Source organism: Garra rufa, chromosome 20 (genome assembly GCF_049309525.1).
Source record: "Garra rufa chromosome 20, GarRuf1.0, whole genome shotgun sequence".
In the NCBI taxonomy this organism is placed as follows: domain Eukaryota; kingdom Metazoa; phylum Chordata; class Actinopteri; order Cypriniformes; family Cyprinidae; genus Garra; species Garra rufa.
The window spans coordinates 41,790,538-41,816,364 of NC_133380.1; the positions used below are offsets into that span (position 1 = coordinate 41,790,538).

At 36.4% G+C, this 25,827-nt stretch overlaps 2 protein-coding genes across 2 annotated transcripts in view; both read left to right on the forward strand.

Annotated features, from left to right (window-relative positions):
* abca7 (ATP-binding cassette, sub-family A (ABC1), member 7) overlaps positions 1-5,603 on the forward strand; it is a 34,220-nt gene extending 28,617 nt beyond the window's left edge. The window contains exons 46-49 of the mRNA XM_073826034.1: positions 34-137; positions 373-465; positions 1,813-2,056; positions 4,498-5,603. Of these exons, the coding sequence (XP_073682135.1) occupies positions 34-137; positions 373-465; positions 1,813-2,056; positions 4,498-4,890 (834 nt within the window). The 3' untranslated portion in view covers positions 4,891-5,603. The remainder of the gene's footprint in view (positions 1-33; positions 138-372; positions 466-1,812; positions 2,057-4,497) is intronic.
* Positions 5,604-9,411: 3,808 nt separating this feature from the next.
* Positions 9,412-21,453, forward strand: r3hdm4 (R3H domain containing 4). Its single transcript, XM_073826032.1, has 8 exons — positions 9,412-9,545; positions 10,494-10,648; positions 12,284-12,402; positions 12,476-12,590; positions 13,757-13,842; positions 13,975-14,060; positions 14,213-14,268; positions 20,077-21,453. Exons 1-8 carry the CDS (start codon positions 9,502-9,504, stop codon positions 20,178-20,180), a joined length of 765 nt encoding a protein of 254 aa, XP_073682133.1. The 5' UTR covers positions 9,412-9,501; the 3' UTR covers positions 20,181-21,453.
* The last annotated feature ends 4,374 nt before the right edge of the window (positions 21,454-25,827 follow it).

Genomic DNA, 25,827 nt, shown 5'->3' on the forward strand with positions numbered 1-25,827 from the left:
CGGTGTTTTTCCACCTTCATCTGTGATTTTCAGGATGAGCCAACAACTGGGATGGACCCAAAGGCCAAGCGCTTCCTCTGGAACTGCATCCTTAGTGTGATCAAAGAGGGACGATCTGTCGTTCTCACCTCCCACAGGTACAGCAAATGAATACAGTTTCATAACGGGAGCCACGGTAGATCATTTAGACCGGGATCTGCCCGCTTGAAGAGACCATCTGACTGATATGTACAGCGAATTTCGGTTTTGTTTTTATGCAGCATTTAGTAAATCTAAAAAAATGTCTGAACATCTCTAACAGAATAATTGGTCAATCAAAATGTTGACAAAGGTGTAAATATGTTCAGGTCTACTGTTCTGCTGTATTTGCAGTATGGAAGAGTGTGAGGCTCTGTGTACCCGAATGGCCATCATGGTGAACGGCAGGTTCCAGTGTCTGGGCTCAGTTCAGCACCTGAAGAACAGGTACATAGAGTTTATTACACCGTTTTAGTGGAGAGTATGAAACAACAAACAAGTCAAACTGTAGAATGCAGCATTTTTGTTACATGACCTCTCTATATTGCATGTTTACAGCATCATACTGTATTTGTGGTCAGATTAAATAAAGTCAGAATCAAGCTTTGAGGTTTACAAAGTTACAAAATTTAATTTAAAGTGAAAAACATTTAAAAATGAACAAAAAGACAAAGGTACAAGACTTTATACTTAACGGCTTTAATGAGTGAAAGAACTACAATCCCGTGAAGCATTACGAATGATATATTCTTATTTTTCTCTCTAGAGCAATAAGTAACTTGATTTAAACGTACGTAGATATGTGCGTGTGTGTATGTTCCTGGTGTTCCCCACAACAACAGTAATAACAGTCATTTTTGACCTTGTGGCCACATTTGTTTGGTTCCCGTGAGGAAACAAGCTTATAAAACATACAAAATGAAGTTTTCTGAACATCTAAAAATGAAAGTTGTGACTTTCTAATAGGACTGCCTAATGGGAGTGGGCAGATGCTAAAAGTTTTTTAAAACAGTTTGCTTGTCGCTGTTCTCTAAATTTTGGAGATTTTTTGCAGAATCATGGGTATTGTAGTTTCTCACCAGGAATTCACGTCTGTCTTCAAAGGGATCATAAGATGTTGCTAAAAAGAGCATTATTTTGTGTATTTGTTGTAATGCAATGTGTTTATGCAGTTTGAGGTTCAAAAAACACATTATTTTCCACATACTGTACATTATTGTTGCTCCTCTCTGCCCCGCCTTTCTGAAACATTTAGATTTTTACAAAACTCATCGTTGATGAAAACCAAGGTGTTCTCTGATTGGCCAGCTATTCGGTGCATTGTGATTGGCCGAATACCTCAAGCATGTGATGGAAATGTTACGCCCCTAACCACGTGGTTGAACGAGCCGTTTTAGGGAGGTGTGGCTGAGTCTGAACTTTTTATAATAAATATCTCTTTGGGTTTGACACAAGCTTTGCAACTTTACAGATCTTATCTATGCACAAACAGCTTGTAACACTCCAAAGACAAAGACAAACAAGAAACCGCATCATATGACCCCTAAGGGTTTATAAGTTATCATTCAAAGAATTGAAGAAAATAAATGTGATTTTTACTTGCTGCTGGAAATTAAGGTAGAGTTGAGTTCATCGCCTCAAGGGATAAAGAAACTAGAACAGTGTTGTCTGGTTGTGTGATGCACATTTCACAGAAAATAGAGTGTGTATACTACAAAACTATTAGAAAGTGCTATGTAAGTCCTGATATGTGACACTGAGCATGTTTTCCACCCTTTTTGTCTTTCCTACTAGGTTTGGAGACGGCTACACAATAATCCTCCGTTTGTCCACGCCGTCTACAGAGCCGTGCCCGGTGGACACCTTCATCCATAACTCCTTCCCTGGGATCCAGCTGAAGGAAAGACATCAGAATGTTCTTCAGTACCAGCTGCCATCACAAGCCTGTTCGCTCGCTCGGGTCTTTGAGGTTTTGTCAAATAATTACGAGGAGCTGGGGATCGCTGACTACTCCGTGTCACAGACTACACTGGATCAAGTAAGACAACATTGCATTGAGACTACTCCAAATCATAGTGAACTGACTTGCTGTCTATATAGTCAGCTACCTTCTGAGAAGTACACTATCATGGCATTATCATGAAATCACTTCTGATTTCAATATAATTTTGCTTTAGCAGGTTGCTAACCCTAACAACACATCATTAAGCATAAAATCATAGCACAAAAATATTGGGTGAAATAGTCTAATTCAAATTCATCTGAACTACATATTGATTCTTTTCAATGCTGGGATGAAATGTTAATATTTAGATGCACAGAATTGTGCATTTTCACTGAACTTGTTGCAGTGAATTATGGAGTTACCTTCTCTACAAAAGGATATCCAGCTTATTTTTAACATAGGAGCAGACACAGCCATTTGTAGCTTGAATGTGCAAATCATTTAGTGTTATCCGCTTTCAGTTATTTTGACTGTACAAAAGCAGTCCATTATGCTGCGTAATATTTCAGATTTCAGACTATATTTAGGGGCCAAGCACCGAAGGTACGATGGCACCTATTGTATCCTTTGGCGTTCTTCTTTTTCTTCTTCCGTTTCTTCTGCTCTTGAGTCTATGGCCACCCGTAGAGCCGCTTGCGGGAAATCCGTCAAATTTAGCCCACTGATAGAGGACAGTCTCAACATTTACCATACCAAACTCTCTAGCGCCACCACTTGTCCAAAGTTTCACTTTCTTTATGCTAATAACGTTTGAACCGTAAGGCACAGAATCAAAATTCTTTTTTTTTTTCTCTGAATCCTTGGTTCATGCCGATTCAAATGAATACCAAAACACTCGTCCTAGACGGTTTGTCTGATTTTCACCAAAATTGGCTCAGATCATCTTTAGACTATACTGGCAAAAAGTTATGGAATTCAAATTAATTAATCAAACCGTTCTTGAATAACGTGCAAACAAATTCTAGGAAATGTACGCAAAAATGGATGTGAGGCTATATCTCTGCAACGGTTTGGCGTATTGAGACTAAACTTGGTGGGTGTTATAACAAGCATGACTTGAGGCTACCTGCAGTGTTTTGTCACAGTGCCACCTAGTGGTCAGGAGATAGGAAAAGTTTGGCCAAAAATCACATAACTGGTCTCTTTTGATTCGGTGCATCATGCTGAGTCGAATGATATCTGATTTTCCCATGTCCATTTTGAAATTTGTAGTAAAATGCTATATTTTATGAACATATTCAAGTTGATCACACAGATTTGCCGCATTGACAAACAGACAGCTGCCTGGTTTGAAAGTGACTTTTAATGTGATCTGTGCTATCTACATCACTACATCCTTGACCACAGACAATTTTGTCAATGTGACTAAAACTTTTAGTAGAAAACATTTTAGAAGTTTAGTTTCTTTTTCTACTGCCACAAGTGCAGCCCAAAGTGTTGTACAGAGCAATCAAGAAAACCGAACGATAACAAACACAACATCATAAAGAAACATCATAGATGAGACTCAAAAGCCAAGGTCTAAAAGTGCTTCCTCAAAGCGTTCAAAGTGGGGGCAAAGCAGATGGCAAGCAGTAAGTTATACCATAACCTAGGTCTGGCTAATGAAAATCACCTTTTTGCCTTTTTGAGTCAGGACCTGGAGCAATAGTTTATCGGCAGATCTCAGATTCTTTGCTGGCTGATGTAGATCAACAAGGTCTGACAGACAGAAAGGAGGGAGACCATTTTAAAATGTAAAAAGTATTAATAGGACCTGGAAGTCTATCTGACATCTGACAGGTTCATATTCAGAACATAAATTAAGATATTTTTATATAATATCGGACCGCTTTCTGAGCCTGCCTAGACACAATGCGACTACTATGTAGTAAGAAATGTAGTAAGGACATGGTTAAAATCATTGGCTTCAACCATCATCTTATGAAGCTATGAGAAAAATCAAGATGCAGCATATCCATATATCCATATGTCAGAACACTGGCAAAGTCATACATTTTTTTTGCACACAAAAAGTTTTCTTATAGCTTCATAAAGTTACGGTTGAACCACTGATGTCACATATCACTATTTTAATGATATCCTTACTACCTTCCTGGAGCTTGAACGCGGTAGTCGCATTAATATCTTAATTTGTGTTCTGAAGATGAAAAAAGGTCTTACTGTTTTGGAACGACATGAAGGTGAGTAATTAATGACAGAATTTTTCTGAGGTCGTTTTTGGGTGAACTATCCATGAAGAACTAACTAATTGTCACCACAGCATTAACTTGTTTTGTAAAATTCAACTCTAAATAAAAAAATACACTCAGATTTTTTGCATTTGAGTGCATTTTGCTGTCATTTAAGTCGAGAAAATTCTAGAAAAAAGTGTAGAAGGCTCCTTTTTGGTGCAGCCGTTGTGTCAGGAGGCGTCCCACTGGGTTTTGAAACAGTGCTTGCTACTCAGAATTAACAGTGTTTTCCTCCTGCAGGTGTTTGTTAACTTTGCTAAAGAGCAGACAGATGACGATCAGCTCAGGGAGGTTACAGTAAACGGCGGAGAATCCACGGCGATTCAAACCAATAGACCTCAGCGGCCCACGGACCTCAAACTCCAGAAATCCAGCAGGTCTTCCACTCCTCGCTCTCCTTCAGATCAGGCTACTCACTCAGTACAAAGCCCTGAGCCTTCATCGACTGGTTCAAAGACCAAAAAGAGCAAATCAAACAGTCCGTCAGTCTTTGGACCGCAACAGCAGATCCGGATGGAACCTGTTGGCGAGGCAGCTAACGGATCAAACCCCTGTCGAGACCAGACTCCTGGGAAAAAAGACCCATCCGCATTGTTTATCATCAGTACCAAAACACAAGAAAGCAAAGTGTGAAAAGACACAGATATTTGGCACTGAACAGTCATGATGTGGATCACCAGTGAGTTATTATATTTCCTAATTATTTGGTGCCTTTTTCACTTGTAGTTTTGCAAAATGGAATGTAATCAGTATATCATTCAGATTGACTTCTGGTTCCTCTCCGATTGTTTGAAACTTGAAGATAACGCATGGCATCATGTTTTTGTTTTGGCAGGAATTCTTTCCAAGAAGCGTTAAATGATGCATAATCTCATGATGTCTTTGGTATTTGCCTCTCGCGACCCAGTTTGGATATGTTTTTACCTGAATGTTACATTATGACGAACCTCTGTATTTCTACATGTATGTAAAGGTCAAACGTGCAGAGATGGTTTCAGACACAAAAACCGCCTTCATCTACTCTGCATTTTTATTTCCTGGTTTTTGTATTGCTTTAGATTTGTCTTTTTTCTCTGATGCACTTTAGCTTAAAACAACTCTAGTATCGTAGTCTGGATGGTCACTGTATCTCTTCACTGCAATAACTGATACAATTCTTGATATGCAGCTCTTTTCATGTAATATTTATTGTATGTACATACCAGAGATGATATGCATGAAATGAGTAAAGTGACGTTTGAATGTGAAGTTTGTAATCTTCCTTATGTGCATGACGCTGGATGTTACAATGCTGGGATATTTATATGCAAATCTATATGTATTAATAAATATCTGGGTACTGTGCAGATGTTTGGTGTGTGCACATTGTTTTATAAAAACTCATTTTTAATGACACAGAAGCTAAATAACTTATAAAACGGATTTGTTTTCAAGGATGCATATACAAAGTGGGCTCGATGAAGAGCAGTGCAGCTGCATTCTGAATCATTTGTAGAGGCGTGTGCTTGATGGAAGTCAGTGATGTAATAATGTAAATGGAGAAGAGGAGGAGGCCAAGAACTCTGAGGAACCCCAGTGACCAGTTGATGTGCTCTGAATACCTCTCCTCCCCAGAACACCCTGAAACACCAGAGAGACAGGATTCACATCAGTGAAGGGGAATCTCTGGACTGGAGGATCTGATGATGATTCAGTGTCAAAGGTGGCGGATAAATCACACATACATTTGATTTTGTACAGATTAACAGCATTAACAAAAAGCATATATCATACTTTTTCATTATTATTATTTTACAGACTCATTGAAATAGTATATTGAATATTTGCACTTGTTATACAGACTACTTTAAATAAACAGAACTGAAAAAAAGGTGTGGGGGGGAAATGAAAATATGGTTACCAGTTAGATCTAAGATACACAGTTTCTCTTAAATGGTCATATAAATGTTAACTTACAATATATAATAATGTCTCTCACGCAATATAATACAAATATTAAAGCTGCGAGCAGCGATGAACGGGCCCTCGCACCCGGGCTCACCGCCGACCGGTGGCTTCAGGAAAACAGCAAACGGTGGGCAGTATGCTTTTAATACAGTAAATGTAGGAGAAATATGTCAAAGTCACTTAAATGTGCCAAACTTGCCGCTGCCAGCTGGTGGCGCTATGCCTATAACTGATTATTGGCATGTAGATGTGTTCAGGCCAGCACTATTATCAAACATATGAAGTTTGGTGCAGATTGACCTTGGTATGTTTGAGTTAGTGAAATATATGAGATATCCTGCTGCCAACAGGTGGCGCTATGATAATATCTGAATATTGGTCTTTAGGTGTCTTCAGGCCAGGACTCTTACCAAACCTGTGAATTTTGTGGCAGATCAGACATTTTCAGGCTAAGTTATAACCACTTCTATGTCTATGCAGATCTTCACAATTTAACATCTCTAAGGCCTCAAGATCAGACTGACCAAATATAATGTTGATTTAACTAAATGCAATCAATGCAAGGACTTCAGATAAATGCCAACTGTGAACCAGTATGCTACAAATTCCCTATTTTCTGATGAAGATGATAAGAACATGATTCATGATGATAGCAAAATGTTATTATTGCTTCCTTTACATCCACCACTTCTGCTTAAATGTCATTGTTACCTATCTGTACATTTTTTGTGTGGATATTGCTTTGCTGGTGACTCCTGTTATAAGACATCACTCTTAAGTGCTACATAACTAAGAATCAATAAGGAAGACGGTGCCCAGTTGGCACATGCATTCACAGTAACCCTCTGCTAGTTTGGATTTTAAGTTTACAGAATTGAAAGGGTTACACTTTAAAATCAACACACAGACACATACAAACAAAATATAAAATGTTGCCATCCAGTTTCATTTGTTAAAATTAACTATATTAGTTAACATGACCAATAAATAAATAGCATTTATTAATGTTAATTAATATTAAGCTAAAAAAAGTATTCATATAAAGTTTATGTACTGTGAATTAACATGAACATGAACACAGTTCATGTGGGTGTACAGCAATACACAATAAAGTGCTCTATAAACGCTTCATTCTTTCAAAATATCTTTAAAAATCAAGTTGAGTATTTTAACGGGTTGATACATATATATAACTGATCTTAAAATTATGGTTTTCAGATGTTTTGAAGAGATAACAGTAACGTTTGTTTTGTTGTCAAAGTTTGTCTTAATTTTTTATTATTATTATTTTATATTCAATAAATAACACTATGTAAATATTGTCTATCAATGAAGATAAATTGATCATGCTAAAAAGTTGTATTTTTTTAAAATCTTTTGCTATGTGACTGAATAGGACAAGTTCATGTAAAAAATAAATACAGTTTATTAAATACAGTTAAGTAAAAAATAAATAAAAAACAACAACTGCAAAATACGAAAAATGAAAGACAAAGTGACCTTTTATATTTTCTCAAAATATCAGACTCTCAAAGATCAGACATATTTATGTAATTAAAATACATATGTGCATTTTTTGTTCAAAGATGGTCTGTAGGATGGCTCTCTACTCTGTCACCCTCTCTGCCTCTCACCCCTCCCCCCTGCAATAATGAGCTTCTCTGTGCCTGACTGAACGCACACACATACTGTAGAGACATTCACCAGAGTGACAGCAGGATTCTGAGTTATTTTTTTAATTTTCTTTAATTCATTGAAGCTTGTATAAAATTAATATTTCCAGCACTTGCTCAGAATGATTAGATCTCTGTGTGAAAAAAGTTTTAAAGAGTTTGGATGCTGCACTTTAAAGATATAAAAAATTAGGGTTATGTTTTTTACTATATCTTTAAAAAATCACCACGTCAACACCGTTCGAGATATCCAAAATCCGCTCGCAATTTAACATCTTCAGAATCTTCTCTTCATGTTAAAAAAGTTTGGTGTGAACAGCTGGTTGTTCTTAGGAGTAGTGTGAATTTGTTTACTACCTGATTTTTCAAAAAATCCACCTTCAAATCAAAATAGCCGGCTTTCTGTTGGTCTTAGCTAATGAGTTTGATTTAGAAAGTTGTCCAGATTGATGAGAACAATATATGTACAGAGTTTGGTGACTGTAGGAAAAACTAACCCCCCAACTTTTGTCAAAAGATGGCGCTATAGAGTGCCTGCTCCACGCCCATTTATGACCTTTTGCCAGTGTCTAACTATCATTAATATTGATGTGTGTGTTGAGTTTCATGAAATTCTAAGCATGTTATCTGCCTCGAAAAGACAGGAATGTAATTTTAAAGTTTGACACGTTGCCATGGCAACAGCATTTGATTTATCATCGACCCCTTTACATATTCTTATCGGCCGTGTTTTGACATGATTTCCTGCTGCCAGTTGGTGGCGCTATAACTTTGACTCATAATAGTCACATTTATGGAATCGGCATCATACAAGGAACAAACTGGTGAAGTTTCATCAGAATCAGGCAATGTGTGCAACAGTTATTAGACACTTCCTGTTTCTCATTTCTCGCCATAACTTTGTCGCCTTGCCACGGCCAAACCGTTCGAGATATCAAAAATCTCCTCGCAATTTAGCGTCCCCAATGCCTTGAGATCATGCTGACCGAGTTTGGTGACAATCCCATGGAATTCCTGGGAGGAGTACGTTAAATTCCAGAGCATGCGCTTTTTAAACAGCCCTAAATATCTCACTTCCTGTTGCGTGGAGCCCATGACATAGAGTACAAAAGTTGTTCAGCTCGATGAGTTCTATATGTGTACCGAGTTTCATATGAGTACGTGCAAGTATGTGTGCGCAGTACATCAAGTTTTCAAACTGTGTTCCAGGGGGCGCTGTAGATGCCCTGAACCACGCCCGGGTCCCAGCCTCTGTGGCGTCCGGACGACGGCAGATTCCAACGTGTGTGCAAATTTTCAAGAGTTTTTGAGTATGTTAAGGCCCCCAAAAGTGCCCCAACGGTTGAAAAAAAACAAAAATAAAAAAAAACAAAAAAACAAATAAGAATCCTTAGAAGAACAATAGGGCCTTCGCCCTTTTGGGCTCGGGCCCTAATTACTTATGTCAAGTTAAAGTAGTTGAAAGATCCTTATTGGCTGAAATGGTTGTCATGACAGGGACTAAGCTCCGCCCATGTTTCCATTAGCATTAGCTATTAGCCATCGGCTACGGCAGCTGCTCTGGGCCTCTTCTAAATTTCTTTGTTTTTGTCAGTGTCGTGTTTTTTCGTGAGAAGACTTTGAGATGGTTTTGTTAAATAGCAATAACAATGAGGAGCAGGATTTAATGTAAGTGTATTTTCAGCTAAGGATCTGATTTGTCTCAGTATATACATGTCAGGTGTTTTTGTTATTCGCTAAAGCACATTAGCCAAATAGAAGAAACAAACATTAGATACGTCGCTCAAGTCTTCTTTGCTTTTACATTAATGAAATGATTGATGTATTTGTTTGTCGGTGTTAATGTCGTGTAAATAGAGGTGTAGCACCTCAGTTAAATGACAGCTCCTTATTTACATTAAAACGGCTGTAAGGTTATGATTGAATTAATTAAACTGGAAATAACCGGCAAATCTGAATAAATTCTTAGAACGGAAGCCGTATTTGACAGCTGTTTATGGAGGTTGTCTAAATGTTTCTCATAATGACTTATTCACTGCTGACCAAGGGCATCTTCTTCACTAAACAAATAAAAACACGGTATGTATGTCATAGAACATAAAACACTAGAGACAAAACTAAAATGTGTAGATGTTTTTGCAGGGATGGGCTGTGACCTATTTTGAAGGTAAAGCGTGAGGCCTGTATTCAGAGCTATAAATAGAGCACAGGAGTGTCGAACTGTAGTTTCATTACAGCTTTGCAGACTACATTAAGATCCAGTGACACATTACGACAAATTCGTTTAATCATTAGCCAGATCTTTAGCTGTTTCTGCACCGTTTCGAATATCTATCCTCTATCTGTCTGTCAGCTGGGCAGAGTATGTTGTAGGATATTTGTGTCATGTTTGTGCGATAAACCCTTTGAGAGAATGATAGTGCAGGAGGACCACAGCCCTGCAGAGTTGAGCTCCAGCCCTAATGAAACACACCTGATTCAGATAATCCTAATCAGTCCTTCAGGCTTATTTGAAAACCTCAGGGTTTGTGTGTCAGAGTTAGGGTTGGTCCAGGAACTGAGTGCTAGCCCTGGTTTAGTGCTAACAGACATATCAGATTCCTCTTTGTCTTTCAGCCTCAATGAGCCGCGCTGCTCGTCTCTCCCGAGCTCTCCTGCAAAACGTGTTTCTCCAGCCAAAAAGAAGCAGTTTTTTATTAACCAGGCCATTCGTAACTCTGACCTTACTCCCAGAGCCAAGGGAAAGAAGAGTCTGAGACGACAGGAAAACAGTAAGTTTAGTTTTAATGTTTGGAGGCCTCATAAATAAAAACATTTTATTTTCCATTACAGATTTACTGCATTAAGGCGAGACACTGCAGGTGAATGGGGTAAAACAAATGAACTAATAGTTATCACCTTACTTACTCAGTTGATTGATTACATTGATAATTTTTTGTATTACAAGTTTTCTAACATTTAAATATGCAAATGAGGCATTATTTAATGAAATACGTGCTAATTTGCATTTCTAGTACAAAAATCTAAACACTGGATGAAGTCAGTTTCAAAATTCTTGTTTAATTGTTTTGACATTAGAGTCAAAATTCAGAAAAAACTTAGGATTTTTTTTTCTTTTAATATGAACAAATTCCTCTGTAAAAACCTTCAGGATACAGACAGGAATACAAATGTAAAGTGTGGTGTGTGTAAGTGCTGCTGAAGTGGAGATTTATGGCTCAGTGTAGGAGAAAAAACTCATTTTGAGAAAACCTTTAAAAATGTGTATTGTAATTGAAATCTATTGACACAAATAGATAAAGTGCTATAAAAGAAACCCTTAACAGTGTCTTTTGGATGTTTCTTTCCACTAGACTGAAAAAACACTGACTTCTGTGGAATGCTTTTTTTACTCGATTTAATGAAATGAGAGTGGACCAAGCTTCAAAAGGGACACTTTTTTTTTTTTTTTTTTTAGTTTGTATAACTTTTATGCTTGTAACATGGTGCTCATAGCTTACAATTGTAGGTGATGTCACATTAATGATATTTTAGTGACATTTTAGAGGAAATAAAATGTTCACTGTAGAGTATAGTATGAATAAAGTCTTCTGAAGAGACATACATTGCTACACTATAGAGCCATCATGTCAAAACCCAGAGGACTTATTTGCTAACCTCAAATTTTCTATGGGTTTTTTGTAATAATTATTTTTCTTATTTATTTTTGGAGTTAGATGTTTTAATTTGCAAGTTCTGTGGTAAATATAAATTGAGACACAGGGATTTTGCTATTTACACATGCCTCCTGAATGTTACTTTTGAAGCAGTTATGTTTATTTTTTAAAAGAAATGTAAGTTTGTAATAATTAACTACATAAAGTTTGGAGTGTAAGTGTGTACAGTTTACTCAAGAATTGAAAAATAAAAAACAAAAGCCAATAGGATAGTCTTGAGAGAACCCATGGCAAATCAGTTTTCCAGGTTTTGACATTATGGCTGCAGTACTCTAGAATAGCCATGTATGAAGTCATCTTCAAACCAAACAGCTTTCTGTTGGTCAGCGTAGCAAACTTGTCTTGTACACAACAGAAATCTGTAAATTGTAATGAGTAGACCTTCCCCTTGGAATTTTACAGAGCAAATGTGAGTAAATAAAGCTTAAATGCAGAGTAAATGTGACTCCACCTTGTTGTAGTTCAGTCAGTAGAGTATTGAGCTAGCAGTGACCGCATCATGGGCTAGATTCCCAGGGAATGCATGAACTGATATAAAAAAATGTTTAACTTGAATGCTGTGTAAGTTGGATTGGATAAAAGCATTCTGCCAAATGTGTGAAAACTCGGACCCTGCTTTGTGTTACAGAGAAGTTGTTTTGGATACAATATTTAGTCCCCGTAATGTTTAACGACTCTGCTTCGGTGTAGCTCGTTTTCTGGACAATCTTCTGGAACGGGACGAGTGCTCTAAGGAGGATGCTGAAGGGCATGAAACGGCTTTGCCCACCGTCTTCACTGAAGCCTGCACCAATGAGAACTATGTGGAGGTAAAGCAGGTGTCTTAAAGCGCTCTTAGTCAAGGGATGTTTTGACGTTAAATAGCTCTTTCATGTCTCTCAGTACTGGAGTGATTTTATGAATCGTTCTGGGGAGGAGCAAGAGCGACTGTTGGCTCTGCTGGAGGAGGAGGCCCAGAGGACCCACTCCGACAAGAGCCGTAAAGACCAAAGAGAAGGTCTGACAGCATCGAATCACACAAACCCAATGTGCATGTAGTAGGAAAGACGGTTGCACATCAGTGTATAAAAAAGAAAATCAGAATTTCTCTCCATATAGTGGGCTTCTATGGTGCCCTGAGTTTAAATGCAGCTCCAAAGGACTCTAAACGATCCCAGCCGAGGAAGAAGGGTCTTATCTAGCCAAACAATCGGTTATTTTCTAAAAAAAAATTGACAATTTATATACTTTTTAACCTTAAAATGCTTATCTTGTCTAGCTCTGCATCAACTCTGTTCACTCCGTTTCAAGACAGTTAGGGTATGTCGAAAAACTCATCTCATTTTCTCCTCCAACTTCAAAATCATCCTACATCGCTGCAGAAGTACCGACCCAGTGTTTATAAAGTAAATGTATATAAATTGTAATTTGGGAAAAAAAATAACCAGTCATTTCTCTAGATAAGACACTTCTTCCTCGGCTGGGATCGTTTCGAGTCCTTTGAAGCTGCGTTTAAACTGCATTTTGGAAGTTCAAACTCGGGGCACCATAGAAGTCCACTATATGGAGAACACTCCTGAAATGTTTTCCTCAAAAAACAATTTTTTTTACTGACTGAAGAAAGATTAGACATGAACAAGTTGTGGAAGTGAACTTCTCCTTTAAGAGGCCTTGTTTGTGCTTGATGTATTTGCTCTAGTGTAGACCTCAGGTTTGTCATTCACATGCTCTCTGTTGCTTTAGTCCTCTTAGCTGATGGATCTAAACTGCACTTTAGTTTACATTTTAAATCTGCAAGATGTTTACATTTGATTTAATTTCATCATAATGATATTGAAGGAAGTTCAGCCATGCTTGCTTGACCCTCAAGAACAAATCAGATCAACTTTTATGATGTTTTTGATAACAGTATGTACACTACCAGTCAAAAGTTTGCACACACTTCCCCATTCTCTTCCCCATCAAGCATTCCAGAAAACCGTAAAATTTGAAGTGTTTTATGGCCGTAGTGGACTAATACTTGAACACTCAACCAAACAGAGCAGTGTTTGACTGGTGTCACAGGATTTGTCTCTGCCAGTGTAAAAAAATGACACTTCCCCTTTATTAATTGAATGATGGGCTGATTATTGATTAATATACTGGATGTGATTAGTGACGGTTATTCTCCTTTTCTTTGAGCAGTAAATCCTGCCTTCAGCGCTCAGGAATGTTTTCAGAGAATTGATCGCCGGCTGCGTGCGACGCTGAGGCGCAGACAGATTCCCATGGTGCCTCTCTTTGTCATTCGCTTGATCTGTGTCTTTTGTCTTGTAACAAGTATTCACCCTGTGTCACTTTCTCCTGTCCTATCATTCTTTTTCATCTCTAATATCTGTTCCTCCAATTTTCCTTTGTTTAAGGGAATGTTGGAGGGTCTGGAATCCAATCTGCTGGGATTCTTCATGGCACATCCACACTCAATTTACATCACCAAACTCAGCAGCAGGTGCACAAACTACCGCAGTTAATGCATCTCTCACTAATTCAGACCACCACTAACTAGTATACATGCATGCTTGAGATGTTGTTTAAGAAAATGGAAAGAAATCATTGTTAAAATGCTGTGTTTTGATTCAGATGTATCTGTTTTTTTCTCAGTTATGAGAGACTGTTGCTTCATGCTATTTGCCAGTACATGGATCTGACCTCTGCTAGTGAGTGAACTTCTACGTTATTCCAACATTGGAAATTTGTGGTTGTTTCCTTATCATTATCACTAATACCATACCAGTTTTTTTGGCGGAAGACATTACTAAACAAAAATGCTAGCTTTGGCCTTATTCAATTATCAGTGTTTTCAAAAATATTTTAAGAACCTGGCTTAACACCACTGACGATTCAAATGGCCAGTGTGTAGTGACGCTACTAGCTTAAGTACATTTCTCAGTAGCGCGGTGGTAGCGTCGCTGTTTTCTGAATCAAATAGCTTTTCAGTAGCTAAGCTATTATTTTGATCAAGTAGCGCGGTAGTCAAATTCATGGCGAAAGGCAAAATGTTTCGTTTCGTTCTTAGCAAAAACAAACAAATTATAATAATCTTTGCTAATATTCGTGATATTTCAAACTGCTTTGGACTTTGCAGTACCGAATTATGCCTTTACTATGACCAAAATGACAGAATATGCTATTCAGCTGTTTGATCGCGCCGGTGTCTTATTACGCGCACACTATCACCGCAGCTGTTCATTTGAAAAATAAAACGGTCACCCAAAAGTTACACTAGTCAATTTAAACAGTGTGTATTTCATGCAGTTCAGCGTGACCATCGGTCCTGTGGCACATTTTTGCTCATCATGATATTTTCCGTCGACGTGCATGAAGTACAAAGCTTACCCAATGCATAATAATTTCACTTCAAATACATTGCAGAAATGGATCATTTGTATTTGTGGCAAGAGAGTTAGTCTACATAAGCCCAACTTTACTTTCAGTTTCGCATTTAATTTGTTTTGGATTGTTTAGGTAAATTTATTTATTTCATCATTGTTCTGTTCTGAATAAGGTTAAACTTAAAGAATTTGTTGTGGAATTTCATTCGTTTAATTTTTTTTTTTTTTTTTTTTCCAAGAATTCAACCCCCCAAAATATGAGATTAATCCAGCCCGGTACATGATACTGATTTTTGTTGCCAAATTGGTTTGGAAGAGTGGTTGAATAAAAAATTAAACTGAACTTGTATGACTGACAATTGAATTGATCACTGAGAGAGCATTGACTTGGTATGATGTTGGTTCAATAGAAAAATGAAATTTAAAAAAAAAATAGCTTAGATGTAGTGAACTACTTTTGCCATGATGCTGTAGCTTAGCTTGCTACATTACCCAAGGCTGCAGCTTTAGTGTAGTTAAGCTTCATTTAATGAGGAGTAACTGTTAGCTTAGCTCACTACATTTTCCAAGTAGCTTGCCCATCACTGCAAATGCCCCACCAAATTGTGATATTTAACCCTAAATTTGATTAAATGGATAGTCTCTTTGTCCGTTTGGTGACGGCTGTTGATTTAAAGGGGTCATATGATGTTGCTAATAAGAGCATTATTTTGTGTATTTGTTGTAATGCAATGTGTTTATTCAGTTTGAGGTTCAAAAAACTATTTTCCACATACTGTATATTATTGTTCCTTCTCTCTGCTCCGCCTTTCTGAAACGCTTTTTTTTTTTTTTTTTTCTTTTTTTTTTTTTACAAAACTCATAGTTGATGGAAACCGAGGTGTTCTCTGATTGGCCAGCTATTCGGTGCGTTGTGATTGGCCGAATACCTCAAGTGTGTGACGGAAATGTTACGCCGCTTACCATACCGTTCCTCGGCGCGACGAGACGGAAACAATAAAACCCATTATAAACCAGGCATTTATTGCACCCAATGGGGACATAGTTACTGATTATAATGACTTTACATTAGAGCTGAGCGATATGGCAAAAAAATTATCACGATAAATGTCAAATCTTTATAATTATATCTATCAATTTTAAAGGCAGATTTTTACTCTCGACAGTTATTTATTTATGGTTTATTGTCAGAACGGGACAAATACTTTCCTAACAATAATCAATTGAGGTAGAATATATAAAACGTTTTTATAAAAAATAAGAACTGTAAAATGATACAACACTTGTAACATGGCTCTGACTGTAAATGTAGAGTTAAAGTGATTAAGTATATTTATCATTCAACAAAAATAAGAATAGACAAATCTTTTCAGCATGCCAATCCCTTTGTGCAGCTGATTTAACACATTTTGTAAAATGTTTTAGCTGTCTGACAATATAAATTAAAAAAAATAATGGCTCAGGGCTCTACACTTACTTTTCTTGCTAGGAGCACTTGTGTTCCTAACTTAAATTTAGGAGCAGTTAAAATTTTAGGAGCACATTCTAAACAATAATCGAAACTCTTATTAAAAAAATTAGCCTTCCCTATTACAAGGTGATATTTGACTCTAAGTGATTTACAAAGTGTTTTTTTTTTTTTTTTTTTTTTTTTTTTTTTACACGTTTTCAAATGTTTAATGAGGCTCAGAGGTGAGTCCAATCAAAATCATAAATTCATGTTGAGAATGATGTAAAATCTATAAAATAAACTTTTGAAAACAGAAATATTAAAGATTTAAATAACTGAACAGATCTGCCAGTAGGTGGCGGCAAGACACTGATTTAATTACTGAGTCATATCAGTCATTTGATTCGTTTGAACGGATGGTTCATTCGGGAATAAAGCGAGTGACTGTCTTTATGAATGGGAGATTGAATCATTTCACTAGATTCGTTTAAAAACGCACATTCATTCATAAACGAAACACCGCTGTGTTTGAATGGAGATGCGCGCAGTTGTGACTTGTTTCAGATTACTTTTGAAGACGAAATAAAGCAAAATCAGGAATAGTGTTGTAGTCAGTCAATGTAAGTCACTTAATAATAACTTGTTTATTTAACTGCTGTATTAGATCAATATCTCATTTACAAACCACCTTAAAACTATTAAAAGCTGTCACTCATCTTAGTTTGCGATATCACAAACTATTATAAACAACGATGCTCTCTTTACTGCACAATCAGTCTCTTATTTACACTCTCTCTATCAGTGTTAATTTTGACAGCAAATTCTGATTTAGTCTTAGTCTTAGTCTTTGGAATAATATACCATTTAGTTTTAGTCCTATTTTAGTCATGTGAAATCTTTTAGTCTTAGTCTAGTTTAGTTGACTAAATATCATAAGAGTTTTAGTCTTAGTCTAGTTTTAATAGAATAAATATTAGCACATTTTTCTTCATAATTCACGTAATTGTAAGTACATTACAATATATGGAAGCATATAGAGAATACAGGCACATATCTAATTGTTGTAATAAAAAAAACATTTATTTTATTAAATGTCAAAAACATGAGTTTTTTTTCACAAAAAATAACCATTAGACCTGCTCTCCCTGAACAATAGGCCTATACATGCTTCCTGAAAAAGATATGCATTGTCCCTGAATTATGTTCAAATTGGTGGTGTTTTTCCCAGCGATTTTTACTCCACATGGTTTAAAGACTCTCTTGTTGCCCTTGTTGTCATATGTGAAGTTTGACCAGATGTCAATTCTTCGTTTTCGTCCTAGACCAAGCTCTGACACTTCTGTCTGTCTGTCTGTTCGTGAGACATACCGCTGCCCTCGGACTGCGTGCACAAAACGTTAGCGTGTTGCTAACGAGAATAATCAACTTAAATTAACCAAAGCTTTGTATTGTAACCAAGTCTGGGTAACCAAGTATAAAGTATAAATAATATAATGTATAACAAACGTCCTCACAACTTGAAAACCGCTGCTTTTGAAAATGGCTTTGCCAACTTAGATCAACCTGCCCTCAAAAGATTCGCTCTGATTGGATTACAAAAGGGTAGTTCTTATTGGATCTCTTCTCCATTCGTCCCGCCCCAACATTTTCCTCTCGTTTTTATTCGTTGACTAAAGTGTCAATCAAATTTCGTCATCGTCTTCGTCGTCATATCTGACTTTTTATTTCGTTTTTATTTAGTTTTCGTCTGTAAAAAATGTTCGTTGACGAATATTTTTCGTCATAGTCTTCGTCAACGAAATTAACACTGCTCTCTATACTTTATGAAATGATTCGTGAGATCTGTCTGTGTTACATTACTCAACGTTGCAAAAACACGTAGAAACCTTTAAATCTCCGCTGAGCGCAAACACAAATGTGCTGATCGGGTCAGTCGCACATGGTGCTCCTAAATAATTTTTTACAGTCGAACATACTAACTTTTAGTCGCAAATGCGAGTGAAATGGTTTCGCTAAAGCCCTGTGGCTGTAAACTAAATACTGCATGTGGCATCCAGAAGTGCGCACAGTGCGTAAACATAATCGAGCACTTATCGAACTGTCATTATCGTTGTATCGAGAAAAAAAACTATATTGTGATAATTATCATTATTGCCCAGCCCTACTTTACATGTTACATTGCGTCACGCTACTTAAACATAACACCATGTCTGCATTTGCGATCGTTAAACAAGAAACAATAAGCACTATTCTACACTGAATTTTGCTTTGAATAGTCAGTACTGAATTCTTTAAATATGAAAACCTACTTATAAGCCATTAGGCAGAAGCGCAGACTGTCCTTGAAACGTTGGAATTGCCCCACTTTATAGCCTTAACCCTTTGTGTACAGCTGGCGTTGTAAGCTGCTCTCCCAGGTTCAGGAAACAGTCCTCCGTGAAATGCACATCACCCACTCCAATATTAGTGTTGTACTGTTCTGGAACAGTGTTGTAAATATAACTTAACCACTGATTTCTAGTTGTGTCCTCATTTGGAACGATTATCTCTTTGGTTTTGAGACTTTGAGCTTTTGCGACTTTCCAGATCTTATGCACAAACAGCTTGTAACACTCCAAAGACAAAGTAAAAAAACAAGAAACCGCATCATGTGACCCCATTAAATGTTTAATTCTTTTTACTTCTTTTTATTAAATTTTTGTTTGATCTATTTTGGTGTGTTATAGTGCAGGGACATGCCACTTCTATGTTAGAGCAATTTTAAAGTAATATTTAAATTATTTTTTCTTTTTTCTTAGTTTTTTTTTTTTTTTTTTTTACATCAAGTTTAAAAAAAAATGTAGATGTAAGTTGAGAAAACTACTGACAAAATGACCAAAGTCTCAGTAGATTGCTTTCCATCCAGCAATTTTTTATTTTTTGCGAAAAAATATTTGGCGCTTTAAAATTTAGTTGATGGAAATGCCATTTATCAAGTGTCGACAAAATATTTTTCCTTTTAAGTTTAGCACATAAATTGTATATCGATAGTTTAAATGTCACAAAAAAATGAGTGTGGAAAGACTATTTGTTGTCAAAATGGGCTTTGATCCCCCTTATAAAAGTGTATCAAATTAATCCCTGGAAAACAAATGAAGGTATTTTAATGGGTTACAGCCACACAATTAAATTGTAATTAAAAATAAAATAAATGAAATGAACATTCCTATTTCCAATACAGTCTAATAAGAGAGCTAATCAGAAAAATAATAAATGCAGTTCCCCTGTTTCTAAATATTACTTGTATCTAAATAGGCCTAAGTTCAAAAAAATGACAGTTGAATAATAATCTGTATAATAAAGTTGTTTTTTTCAAAAGGATGAAGAACTATGATGTTTGCGCAATAGATGAAATAATGAATGGACACAGCTCAAGGGCAACTTTGTTTTGTGATGCACCAAAACTTCTGCGACAATTGGGTTTTTCAGGGATGACATCACGCACACCATTTTATCGGCAGAATGCCGGTTGGATGGAAACAGGCTGGAGATGGCAAATTTCGCAACGTTTTTTTATGTATATTCTCTTTGCCGATAACAAAACATTGCAAAAACTGGACGGTAACTTGGCATGTTATACTACAATAACAGATTATTATGTGATCTAGTTTGATGTGAGCCAGTGTGTGTGTGATTGTGTGCAGGCTCTGGGTGTAATGGTGCTCGACAGACTAAGGTGGTCAACAAACAGGACGAGTTCCTCCCTCCGCAGCCGCTGCTCTCTGTCTATCTGGAGCAGCTGAGCTGAACTGCTACCATCCTGGCCACAAGCAGTGCTCAACATCCAGCCAGAACCGGCACCACTGCCCATCAAAATAAAGCTTGACCTGGCCAGCGTGAATGGTGCTCTGGGCGTTATGTCATAGGACCTGGCCCTTTTAGAGAGACTGTGCTACCTAGATCACTGCACTCACTGTCTCTTTCATTCAGTTTTTAAATGCATTTTGGAGCACGTGTTAGTCGATGTTGTCTTTATCAATGAATCTTTTTTCTCCATGTTGCAGACAGAATGTTTACATTTACGGCCGTGACATCCTTGAACACGAATAGAAACATAACTGTGTGACCTCAAGAAGAGGCAGACAATGATTTGATAAACTTTGTTTTTGATTTTCATTTCAACTTGTAAAAGAATTGATGTGGGTTTAGAAATTCATGTCCCTCTCTATTGTTATACTAGCCACAAATAGTCACTGTCAAAAACATACAACTCAGGCTTCCTACAACAGGATGACGTCCTATAAATCAGCACATGATCACAGATATCGTGATGGTTATGCAGTCATTGTTCATTTATACCTGTGCAACCTGTTTTTTCTTGCTGCACATACATTTGATTTGCAGTGCAGACTTGTCATTCTGCCCATTTACTTGAGCCAATCCTGCCTGACAACTAAAGACTGATCAGTAGACCTTTTATATCCACCATTCTGTAACCTGAATTTCAGGTGTCACACACTTGTGTTTGCCGTTAAGGATCTGCCGACATGCACTTACAGCTATGCCTTACTCCTACACGCCATGTTTGTCAGTTTTGTATTTATATATTGAGCCTTTACATCAAGGTTATTATGGTTTACTTAGTGGACAAATCTTTTAATGTTTTATACCATCAAGAGTCCTGCGACACTTGAGCAGTTATTGCATTGGTGTTTTTAACCAAAGTGTGTGTGTGTCTTTAATGCTGATTCTCAGGCATCAACCATCATGAATGTGGACTTTAAACATTTGCTTATCATCTGAAAACCAGGTGTGTTAAACCCTTTTGAATGGAAGAGTGGTGTTTTGGAACAATATTTATACTTATGTTAAAATATTTGAGTTTAATGCTATTTATACCGTGGTGGCAGAACATGAATACATCCCACAGAGCGCTTAATTGTATTTAGTTATTGTCTGTGATTAGTTTCTGTACCTAAGACCATTAAAACATCAAGTTTAACTGTGGCCGTACTGTGTGATGATTTTAGGGATCAGGTGCAAGTCATGTGGATTTAAAAATAAAACCAAAAATGTTAACACTTGGCTTCCTGTTCCAATGTTGTTATGACACTTTACACATGAGGGTCGAAGCTTGGGTCCCTTTTTTGGTTATGGATTCATGGACTCGACTTTTTTTCCAATCCTGTATGACAAAAATGAATTTAAATGTTTGGGTGAATGATTTAAACATATAAACATTTTTACATCTAAATATTTTGATGCATAATGAACATTTAGATTCAATAGTTTTTAATAACCTCTCACATGAGGTCATTCAAGGATACAATTGAACAAGGATGTAAAATTCAATATAAACACCCATCTGTGTTTGACTCAGCTGCAGCCTTGCTGTGGAAGTAAGTGTTGTGACTTGGTTCTTTTGTATATTCTGTTAAAAAAAAAAAAATCATGGGTATGTGAAAGTTACCTCTCTGAGAAAAATGAAATTGAAAGAGTATCTTCCTGTTACGGATGGATGGTGCTGATAGATGGAGGAGACGGAACACAAAGTAACAAACAAAGTCTTTAATATATCCACAGATGACACAGGCAGGAAAGATCAGGAACACAGACGAACATCCAAACAAACACGTCTAACAACATCAAAGACTGACAGAGAAACGAAGACACGGGCTGCGTCCGAAATCGCCTACTCACTTAATTTCAATAAGTACTTACTTAACGAGCGCTAAAAGAGTACCTACTCTTCTTCTTCTTCTTCTTCTTCTTTTAAGTTTTATGGCGGATTGCATTCATGACACATCAGGTGCATACCGCCACCTACTGTATCGGAGTATGTAGCATGAATTATATCTTTCCACTTTATACAGACAAAAAAAAAAAAATAATAATAATTTAATCCGTGACCAAATATTATTTCCTATATCCTATAATATTAACCCCTGTATCCTTCAGATATTCCAAAACAGCATCCTGTACATCTTTAACCCTTTCTTCTGTTGTTCCCAAAATACCCTCAAGGTTCCAGTTTCTTCCTGTCTGATTAATCTTTTGCTTTAATCTAATCCTCTCTTCCCTATACTTCCCACAGTGCAACAGTATATGTTCTACATCTTCTGTAATTTTACATTCCATACATTCATTTGATTTACTTTTACCTAACAAAAACAATGTTTTATTTAACCCAGTGTGGTCAAATCTCATCCTGGTTAAAACTGACTCCTCCCTTCTATTCCTTCCATTCACACCCTGTGCATTGATGGATTTCTGTATACTATAATATTTCCTTCCACTCTTATCTGTGCCCCACCTCTCTTGCCATTTCTTCTTCATTTCTTTTTTAATTATTGTCTTAACTTCTCCTTTACCAAAAGGAATATTTATAGTATCGCTCATCTTGGTTGATTTCTTTGCTATTTTGTCTGCCTTCTCATTTCCTTTTACATTTACATGAGCAGGTACCCAGCAGAATCTCACATCTATCTGTAGGCTCCATAATCTAAATAAATTTTGATGGATCTCTAGCATCAAGTCTTCTCTGCTAGACTTCATATTTTGAATACTATATATAGCTGCTATAGAATCCACACAAAATACCACTCTATCTGGTTTTACTTCCTCCACCCACTGCAACCCTACAACAATCGCCATCATCTCTGCCGTATAAACTGATAACTGATCGGGTAGTCTTTTCCCAATACTTACATTCAGTGTTGGTATATGTATTCCTATGCCTACTCTATTTTCTTCATCTTTGGATCCATCTGTATAAATATCTAGATAACTGTAAAATGTATTTTTAATGTATTGACTTGCCATATATCCTTTCTCACTCTCTTCCCATTTATTCTTTAGTTCCATTATATTTAAATCTACATTAGTTTTAGGAAACAACCAAATAGGGATATTACTAATAGGAGTAGGATTGTTAAACCAAATACTGTCTAGTCTATATTCATCTGATTTAGCCTTTATTGCCCATCCAAAGCCGTTACCTTGAAAAGAGTTATGCTCCCAACATTCTTTAATAACACTATTGGTGGGATTTTTATCACCACAACCACGTAAACGACACCAGTATGTAAGCATGAGTTTGTCTCTTCTTAAATCTAAGGGCATTTCTCCTAACTCTACCTGGATTGCCTTAGTTGGTGTTGATCTCATCGTACCAGAACAAATCCTCAAAGCTTTATTAATAACTCTATCCATTTTCATTAAATGTGTTTTAGCTGCTGCTCCATAAACAAAACATCCATAATCTATTGTTGATCTCATTAGAGCCCTATACACATACATTAATGATTGTTTATCTGCTCCCCAATCTTTTCCAGCTAATGCTCTCATTAAGTTTATAACTTTCCTACATTTTGATTCCACCTTTTCCATATGTACTTTCCATGTTCCTTTTTGATCTAACCACATACCTAAATATTTAAAACAATCTACTGTTTCTACCATATAACTTCAATTCCTGTTCGCATATCCCTTTCTTCCTGGTAAATGACATATGGCAAGATTTACTTGGAGAAATCTTAAAACCCCAATTATATGACCATTGTTCTACTTTTTTAACTGCTTCCTTAATTATACTCATCACACCAGTGGGATCTCGTCCTCTTACCCAAATGGCCCCATCATCTGCATACAAAGCTGACCCAACTCTTCTATCCAAGTTCATAAAAATATCATTAATCATAACATTAAATAACACTGGGCTTATTCCATTACTAATTTCAAATTCCTCAGATACTTCTAATCCTACTTTAACTCTAAATCTTCTTTCTGATAAAAAAATCTAAGACCCAATTATAAAACCTACCTCTTATTCCAATCTCATTTAGTTTAATTAATAATCCTTCTCTCCACATAGAGTCGTAAGCCTTTTCAATGTCGAAAAATACAATATTCATTAATTGTTTCATTTTAAATGTTTTCTCTATCTCATTACTTACTTTCACAACAGCATCCATTGTAGAGCGTCCTTTCCTGAATCCACTTTGGTATGGCGCATATATACCTCTATATTCAAGGAAATAATTAAGTCTTCTGACTAAAATCTTCTCCATCCACTTGCAGAGATGTGATGTTAGGGCAATGGGTCTGTAGTTGCCAGCATTATTAGAATCCTTTCCAGGCTTTTTAAAAGGCAGTATCAATGCTCTCTTCCAACTTTTTGCCATTTTCCCTTCTTCCCATATCTTATTAAATAAATATAATATTATCTCTAAAACATTTTCTGGTAATCTTTGAAACATGATATAACTTAATTGATCTTCTCCTGTAGCAGTATTTCTGACATCATTTAATACTATCATTATTTCATTCATATTAATTCCTTCATCCATGATACTCATCACATTATTTATTTTCTTAAAAAGTACATCCCTATTTTCATTTAAGATTTTTTCTTTATTTTGTCTGTGAATATCATCTAAATGATCTCCACTATGCACACTAGCAAACTTCTTTCCTAATAAATTTGCCTTTTCTTTATCTGTTATTGCCATTATTCCTGCATCCTCTAATACTGGTATTTTATTATACACTTTATTCCCACTCATTTTCTTCAGCATTGACCAAATCTCTCCTACTTGAACTTCTTTACCAATAGTTGAACAGTAATTCCTCCATGCATTTCGTTTACTATTCTTAATTTCTCTCCGAACTTGAGCCTTTTTCCTCTGATAATTAATTACATTTTCTTGGTTCAAGTTATTTCTTAATATTCTCAAAGCATTATTTCGTTCTTTTATCAATTCTGTACATTTATCATTCCACCATGGAACTGTTTTCCTTTTTCCACCTACTGCTTTAATTGGTATGCTATTTAGAGCTGCATTTAGAATTGATTGTGTAACTTCAGCTGTACATTCCTCAATATCACCCTCCATTGAAATTAAACCTGCTGATTCACAGCATATTTTTTTAAATTTTTCCCAGTCAGCTTTTGTAAAATCCCATTTCTTATGACTAGGCCTTTCTTGGATATCTATTTCAACATTCATAGAACAAATTATTGGAAAGTGATCACTTCCAATACTTGCATTGTCTTTAATATTCCACTCACAAGAATTTGCCAGATTATTAGAAACTAGGGTAAGATCAATACAAGACATTGTGTTAGAACGAATGTCAATTCTTGTGCCATTTCCATTATTAAGGCAAACTAACTGCCTAACATCCATCAATTCTTCTACTACTTCCCCATTATTATCTGTATGCTTACTTCCCCAAAGGCTATTGTGTGCATTGAAGTCTCCGCACCATATTTCTTTCCTATTTCCTTTTGTTCTATTTATGTTCACTAAAGCATCTAGGCTTAAATTTTTACAAGGATTATAAAAGTTGATAACTACCAGGTTTCCATCTGATTTATATACTTCAATAATTACACATTCTATTTCTATTGAAATTGCTATTCTTTTAAATGATATCCCATCTCTAACAAATGT

Coding starts and splice junctions, on each gene's coding strand:
- r3hdm4 (XM_073826032.1), top strand. CDS start 9,502: ATGGTTTTGTTAAATAGCAATAACAATGAGGAGCAGGATTTAAT. Junction 9,546..10,493: donor AATGAGGAGCAGGATTTAAT/GTAAGTGTATTT, acceptor TTTGTCTTTCAG/CCTCAATGAGCCGCGCTGCT. Junction 14,269..20,076: donor CATGGATCTGACCTCTGCTA/GTGAGTGAACTT, acceptor GATTGTGTGCAG/GCTCTGGGTGTAATGGTGCT.